The following is an 8,517-nucleotide window of genomic DNA, read 5'->3' as shown; positions in this document are numbered from 1 at the left end:
ATATATATATATATATATTGCTTAGCAAGAGGAGCGAGAAGGAGCGGGCTCACCATGAATTCACTTTGAAGTAGGTGGGAACTTGCCACGACGTCCCTCAGCTGTGGCCTTGTGAGAACTCTGCTGGCTGACTGCAGGTACTCCATGGCTACCTTCTCCCGGGGCGTTGAGACCGGCACAAAGGGTTCCACATTGCCCAGGCTGCTCATGTCCAGTGTAAGAGATACATTGGAACCCCGTCTACATGGGAAAAAGAATGTTATTACATTAAAATATTCATGATTTTGTTTTATTATACATGAATTTTAAATATTATTTTGGTCACACAAATTCTCTCTCTCTTTTTTTTGTGCAAGAACACAGTTTGATGAGATTTTTCCAGAAATAAGGATCACATATGTAATATATATTTGATATCATGACTGACCATAGCAAGTCTCTGTAGCCCCTTTATAGGAAATTGACAATTTTATTGTTGTAAACAATTCAGAATTGAGAACGTATTCTATAATTTATTAGGAAACATATGAGTTGTAGAAATAATAGGATGATTAGTAATTTTAAATGAATTTCAGAAAAAGTAAAGACATTTGAATGGAAAAATCATATGTAATACAAAAGAACATGCTTTTATATGTATGTCTGAGAGCTCAAAATAGATTTCATGGTAATTAAAAGCTTCAGCCACTTCACAATGTAGAGATGCTTCAAAATAGCAATACTATACCATAAATAAATGCACCTTTATTTGTTAATTAAAACACAATAACATTAAAATACCAATCTCTACAGTAGTTTAAATTACCGAGTTAAAATAGAATGTAAAAGTTTTGAAATGTATTCAGGTTTGCTGGCCAGAGACCACTTTAAAGCACAATTCCATTCAATTCTCATCGATAATAAAAGTGTTCACAGTCTGTCAGTAGGGCAATATCCTGAGCCACAGAGGGTCAGTGCACAGTGAGGTCTCTTCCACCTATGGTGGCAGGGCAGATGTGTGTGGAAGACGGATCACCTGAACAGGGCCCTGGTCTTCTGAGAGACAGCCTCGGAGGAGAAATAGTATGGGACAAGAACTTCAGGAGCCAGCAGAGCACTCTGGGCTGGACTTTGGAATGGTTTTTGGCATCTGGAGCCGAGCTGGGTTTTTCAGAGGAGACAAAAGGGGCAAGAGTTGCAGAAACTACAAGGCTTTCAGAAGCCACCTAAAGCCGGCAGAGATCATGACATTGATGTCTACCCATGTTTGTTTTGGCTTCTCTCACACACCCAGCCCATCCCTGAAGATTCAGAGCCCCTCAGATGCCATGCCTAACTCTGTTTGCTTTGATGAGCAAGTTTTCTAAGGGATCCATGGCCAGCCAAGTGCTGTGGAACCTACTCAGTAAGGGAGCGTGGCTTAGGGTCATCAAGGGAAGGAAGAAAGGAAACCAATACATGTTTCTGTTATTTGTCAAGACCTGTTATAGTGCACCTTTGCGTATGGTATGCCATCATTCATAGAATCTTTTGGAAATGCTGATTTCCCTATTTTACCAGTGGAAAACACAGTTGTCAATGAAAGACTTGGTTCAAGTGAGAATATAAAACACAGCTCTTCTTGCTTTGCCCCCCAAAGTGAGAGTGTGTTGGCAGATTATGTTACGCCACATGTGGAATTGCAAGTCAAGTGTCTGGGAAGGGAAACAGATGAGGACAGTATGGAAATACAGATTTTTGTTGTTTTTTTTTTTTTGTTTGTTTGTTTGTTTTTTGTTTTTTTGGGCTTTTTGGTTTTTTTTGAGACAGGATTTCTCTGTGTAGCCCCGGCTGTCCTGGAACTCACGCTGTAGACCAGGCTGGCCTCGAACTCAGAAATCCGCATGACTCTACCTCTGCCTCCCAAGTGCTGGGATTAAAGACATGCGCCACTACCACCTGGCTCAAATACAGATTTTTATCTACAAAGCACTTTAGTTTGGCCTCAAATCTTGCCTGTCCACATCCTTGATGTGTTCTTCTTAGGGTTACTTAGCTTCTCTGCATCTCTTTTCTTTTTCTATCTCTTTAAAAGTGAATAAATAATTAAGTATACTGTACTTAGAGAGTTACTACACAGGTAACATACAAGGAATGAAGTCAGTTGCTTTTAGAAAGTAATGCATGTATATTATTACGTTTGGATAACAAAGAACAAAATCTTTTATAATTCACTTTTTGCATCTCTCTAAGGGATCTGTTTTAGGGCACTTCCACTAGAACTGCAATTGTTTTTTAGTCAAGATTATCTTTAATGCTTTGAAATCAATGGCTATAACCTACACAATTGCCACTAAAGACAGATTTTAGTAACCAATTGTCTTAAAATTTCCCTTTATTATGGCAAATCCATTTGCCCTAGACAATCCCACAGCACTTCAGCTCACCACATCAGACAATGTCTCAAAGTTCAACTATAGAATTAAATGTGCACAGGCTGACCCTACAAAGAGCATTTGCCACAGAACAGTCTTATCATGCTAACAACTCTCACATGCTTGTCATAAAATACGATGGTAGGATGTTGTTGACATGGAAAAAGTTCTTTGCTTTTGTTAGTTCTTATTTTCAAGGAACAAACAATATTTATATTAATTGAAATATGGTGCCATTAGGAAACTGAATCAGAAGAACCAACTCACAAAAACTAACTGGCACATTTGGTGACTTAGAATCTGCTTGGGGCCAAGAGCTTAAGTATATAGCCACATTTTAATTTTTTCTGATGAAAACAATGTGTTTGCTGTGGGAGTTTATAAAATTTAGATGTTTGAAAGTGGAATTAAAGTTACTAATACTTATAATTTTTACTAGCATTTAAATTGACTTTAAAATCTTTCTAATTTATGAGGATCAACAACAGTGGCTAGTTATTACAGTTCTGATTTTTTTGGCTAGAGAGATGGATGAATTAATTAACCTTCACTGTTTAGTTTTAGGTCTTTACCTTTAAGAATTTTTTTAGCCCTATCTTTCCAAATTTTTATTTTGTGTCATTAATATATTACCACTATGTTTGTGGTGTGACATTGTTTCTTAGACACATCTGTGGCAAATGCCGGTCTGTTGTTGCTGTAAAACATTAAAATTGTTTAAAGTTCATATCTATGTTCAGTTAGGCGTACTGATCTTCCTGAGTGCACAGTTACTGATTTATTTTACATTTATTTACTGTGTGTGTTTCTATGTGCAACAGCACATATGTTAAGGGCAGAGAACAACTTTGGAATTAGTTCTCTCCTTTCGAGTTCTAGGGAAGGAGCTCATGGGCTCTGCCCTGGTGGCAAGTTCATTTACTCTACAAGTGGTCTTATCATCCAAGAAATTTATTCTTTAAAAAGTTAACCACTGTTGTGGTTTACATAAAAATGGTCCCCAAGGCCCATAGGGATTGGTACTATTAGGGGGTGTGGCCTTATTGGAATAGGTGTGGCTTTGTTGGAGGAAGTGTGTCACTGGAAAGGTCTCAGAAGCTCAAGCCAGTTCCAGAGGCTCACTCTTCCCACTGCCTGTTGATCCGGATGTAGAACTCTCAACTTCCTTTCCAGCACCATGCCTGCCTGGATGCTGCCATGCCTTTTGTCATGACAATAATGGACTGAACCTCTGAACCTTAAGCCAGCCCCTAATTAAATGCTTTCCTTTATAAGAGTAGCTGTGGTCATGGTGTCCATTCACAGCAATAGAGACCCCCAACTAGGACAACCATTTAATCTATTAGAATTTATTGGGGTCTATGGTCAAAGGCGAATTCCCAAGTTCTTTTTCTTCCCTTTCTCCCAGATAGCTAATCAGTATGTTTTAACACAACTTACAGAAAAATTTAGAAAAGGATATGTTTTAGTAAATATGTCTTTTAACTAGCTACCATGGACTGTGATCTGAAGTGGAAAAATATGACTTTATTAAACCAAGACAATATGAGCTTCTTCTAGTAAATGCTACAAACCAGGGTGGGTTGAAGAAAAGGCAGACTTTGATAATTCAAAGACAGAGCAAACTTTATGTTTGGAAAAATTAAAATTAAGGTGGGTTTAGAGGAAAAAACCTCTAAAGATAATAGGTGATCTAGATTTAATAACAGAGTGTGGAAGAGTATGAACAGGAGCACTTTCTGAAAACTTTTCCTCTATTTTTCTGTGCAAGTGAGGAAAAAAATGGTTAAGACATTTTTATGCCTCTTGATCACTGGTGGACAAAAGGGAACAAAATAATAAGACTTTATCATGCTTGCCTGTAGCACCAATTATTATTTATGCCAAAAAGTAAATATGCGGGAGGAAATTCAAAAGATACCAGTGCAAACAATGGAAGGAAAAAGCAAATTCTCCAGGCAAGGTAAGAGAAATGCAGCAAACAGCAGGCTCGTTACAATTAAGCCAAAAGGAAAACGCACATAAATATTATGAGCCAGGGCCACACTGATCTCAGCAAGGGAACATAAACAACTTTGGTGAAAATGTCCACATCTCCACGACTGCACACTGCTAAACATCCATGAGTACTTTAACTGAGTGTTAGACTAAGTCAGGGACCACACATCTATTATCCTGGAAGGTATCCTAGCGCTTGCTTGCCCTTAGAACTTGGACTTTGGCAGAAAGGGGAGTTTCCACACAAAGCCACTCTCCTCACACTGGCCACTTGACCAAGAATAATGGAGACTCCAAGAATTTAAATGAGGACAGAAGGAAACAAACCCCATCATTCTGCCTGTGCTCGAGGCAAACATGTGTCTCAATTATTACTTGAGGAAATGACAGGCCAGTAAAAAATGCTGGCAGTGGGTTATATCCAAGCCTTGGGATAAGGATGGAAAACTACATAGCTCAAAGGTGGTTAAGACAGTGATCTGTGTAGAAATGTCTCCACAGCACCTACATCTGAAAGGAGGACTTCAGTCCAGTGGTCGTCCCCTATGACTCATGACCACATCAAATCTGGATTTGATCATTAATGGTGAGCTTACGACCCTCTATACCTAACTTGGTATTTTAATTCTGATTCAGATTGTTCACATACTTAGTTTTCTAGGTGACACAATTACTAAGAAAGAAAATTAGAAAAGCAAATGCTTGTTGATTTGAATAGCATAAGTAAAGCTAGAGAGAGAGGTCCTTCTCCCTGGGGGACTGGGTGTTCATAACTCCACATTCTGCCACTACTTTGTTCTAAGTTTTAAGGATACTTAGTTAACAATATGTTTCCCTCCCCTCTACTCCCATCTCTTTACTTTCAAGTAAATTCTGGATAGTACCCTCTATCCTAATCACTTGGTAGATGAGAGGGTAACATTTTTACAAAAGAAAAAGAGACACAATACTAAGAGAGTTAAATTTTGACAACTGAATGTGTAGAAGTTGAAATAACAGGAGCAGGTTGGACCATGGCTCATATAAAAGATTCCCAAAGGAAATTCTGCATGGTTGACATGAATGGAAATATAAAGGATGCCTGTCAGGCTTGGGCCCAGGAAGATGAGAAATGCAATTTCTCTCTACACTACAGAGACTCTTATGATATGGAGAGCATCCTTGGTGTAGGAGATGATGCACTTCTCTCCTGCTGCACTGGAAGGATCTTGGCTTCTCTGAGGAGTGACTACATAAGGAGGTTTCAAGCTTCTACCGTGATACCTCATCCTCCTGCCTCCGCCTCCTGGGTGCTGAGATGAAAGGCATGCCTGCCACACCCAGTGAGTATCTGACAGTTTATAAGTCAAGGCAAATTTATTATTTGAAAACTAGAATGATCAGTAGAACACCCAGGTAGCAGAGGCAGGTGGATCTCCGAGTGTTCAACATCAGCCTGGTCTATACAGCAAGATTTAGTCCAGCCAAAGCTGTCTTGCAAGCCTCTATATCAAAAGACTAAAACAAACAAACAAAAATCCCCAACAATACCCCTCACACAACAACATTCCACACATACATGTGGGAAGTATAGATATGGGAAATATATAACGTAAACTTGTTACATGATATTCTAGACTCTGGCCTTGGAAAATGATTATATCAATGCTTTGTCACATGACTTATACTTTCTTGGTCTCAGACTTTCTAGATTGCCACCAAAAATAATGACAACCAAAGGGTTAATTCACACTATAAAAGGTGAAGAAAGATGAATATGTCATTTTTTCCCTCAGCTTCATATCTTGTACACAAAGTACTTGTATGAGTAACTGTAACAATAGCCATACGGTAATTTTTACCTACACTGTGTTGATATGGTTATGTGAGGTCTGTGGATGTAGAAGAATTTTAAACCAGCAACATGGCTGCTCTGGCTAGAATACAGAAATGCCTTTAATCCCAGGACTCAGAGGCAAGCAGATATCTGAGTTCAAGGCCAGCCTGGTATAGAATAAGTTTCAGGTAAAGAAAAATTAGGTCCAGGTGTGGTGGGACATGCATTTAATATCAGCATTCAGGAAACAGATGGCAAGTAGATCTCTAAGTTCTAGTCAGTCAGTTTGATTGAGTCAGTAATTGGGGGTGGGGGTCAGGAGACGAGAGAGAGAGAGAGAGAGAGAGAGAGAGAGAGAGAGAGAGAGAGAGAGGAGAGATATTTACTGGGACAGTTTTACTGAGATAGGTTGCAGGCGAAGACAGAGCAAGTCAGAGAATGAGAAAGAACAAATGGATTAGAACAGACTGCTAGTTAGTTTGAGGCCAAGCAGAGCAATTCAGTCACAGAGTTTGAATTAGTCATCTTGGAGAGGAGTTTGGGCCACAATAGCTGAATTGATCTAGCCAGTCAGAGTTCAGAATGAACTAGAAAGGATGAACTTATTCAGCAGTAAGCCTCTGTGAGGACATCTACACTAGGCAAACAAAAGTTACTGTTACAGATGGGGGCACACACTGGAGAGTATTAGAGAAGCACAGAATCCAGAGAACTGGGTCCAGTTGGTTATACCAAGTGGTCAGCTCTGAAATCATACATACAAGTAATGGCCACAAAGACTTGAAGGACAGTCACCAGAAATGTTAGAGGTAACTCCATTTATTATTGGGGATAGTTTCCTCATTTTAAAGGTATCTTTTATTTTAGTCTTTGCCCAGCTCCTTTGATGCAATGCTTCCTATTCCTGGCCATTTCTCCAGCCTCTCCCTATTCTGCCTGGGTAGGCAGTGAACTCTATCTTAATCCAGATCTGTGTCTTTCAGATTCATATCCCCAAGTGTAGGAGCTCTTTCCCAGAGCAAGTTTCCTAATACACACACATCATATTCACCAGAAATGATTTTTCTCTGCAGTGTGAACAGCTTGAGGCAGAGATATGAGCTTCAATTCTTTCTCTGTATCTGCTAGTACGTAGAAAGGCAGACTTTCATTGCCTGCATAGACAGACAGTAGCAAGTCACTGGGAGAGGGCAGTGCAATCTGATGCCTTACACAGTTCTCCCAGAAGTATGTAAATTGGAAGATCACTTTAGATGAGAGTTTTAAAATTTCCAGTAAAGACCAGCTACGGTAGCACACACTCATAACCCCAGCACTTGATGAGCTCAGGCGGAAGGCTAATGTAAGCTATGTTGTAACCACCAGGTCACCTAGAACAGCATCTCAAGATCCTGTATGAAAAAAAATAAATGTATAAGATACAATAAAATAAGTAAAAAGGAATGGAATTTGGACTGTGAGGGTACAGGAAATGCTGTTTTTAAGACTTGGTGTAAAACTTGTATAAATATCCATCAAGTTTTAGTTGTAACGTCCTGAAGAGCCATGAAGATTCCATGCATACAAAGAAAAAGAAAAGCACCGTGGTGTTTCCCAAGCAAGAATGATTAGTCTGCGTCTTCTCCTGGCACTTGGTGCTGTTTTGGCTGTCACTCATGATGAGGAGGCTGTTTCCATTTAAAAAAAGAACAGAATGTTGGTAGCTCCAACTTTAGTTCCTAACTCTAGGTTTTCTTTATTCATGCAATGATAACGAAGAAATTAGACCTTAAGGAAGAAAGCATTCTTTCTAAAGTGAGAAATCTGAATTTCAGTTGGTTTGTATATGAGCATGAACATGGATATAGATGCATATATGCCCAATATTTTGTAAGTAGCACATATAATTAATTCCCCATTTGCTTACACAATTACCAAGGAATCAGTTCAGTACTGATCATCTGCTGTTATACCATTCGCTGACTTCAGCTAACTCATGAATCATCAAAAAGTATACCTGTTTCTTTCTTTCTTCCTTCCTTCCTTCCTTCCTTTCTTTCTTTTTTTAAATAATGGCTCTCAACAGAGCGGGAATGGTAGAGAAATTTTTTTAATTCAATGGAAGTCATGCACAAAAGTCCCACAGGTCACATTTGCTTAGAAACAAAAGATTCAGACCCTTTTAGGCAGAATAATCTTGAAAAAGAAGGTAGAAGACTCTCATTTTTTCAAGTTCAAGATCTCTACAAAGTTACACTAATTAGTGGCAGTAGTAGCAGCAACAACAACAAAAAGAGGTTATCATAAAGATAGATTTAAAGATCGATGTAA

At 39.0% G+C, this 8,517-nt stretch overlaps 1 protein-coding gene across 1 annotated transcript in view; it reads right to left on the bottom strand.

The window, feature by feature from the left end:
• Positions 1–8,517, bottom strand: part of Ptprr (protein tyrosine phosphatase receptor type R) — a 263,483-nt gene that overhangs the window by 55,428 nt on the left and 199,538 nt on the right. The window contains exon 7 of the mRNA XM_031349554.1: positions 54–240. Coding sequence (XP_031205414.1) covers positions 54–240 — 187 coding nt within the window. The remainder of the gene's footprint in view (positions 1–53; positions 241–8,517) is intronic.

Source organism: Mastomys coucha, unplaced genomic scaffold (assembly GCF_008632895.1).
Source record: "Mastomys coucha isolate ucsf_1 unplaced genomic scaffold, UCSF_Mcou_1 pScaffold4, whole genome shotgun sequence".
NCBI lineage: Eukaryota > Metazoa > Chordata > Mammalia > Rodentia > Muridae > Mastomys > Mastomys coucha.
Note: the sequence above shows the minus strand (reverse complement) of the source record. Positions and strands in the feature narration are given on the sequence as shown.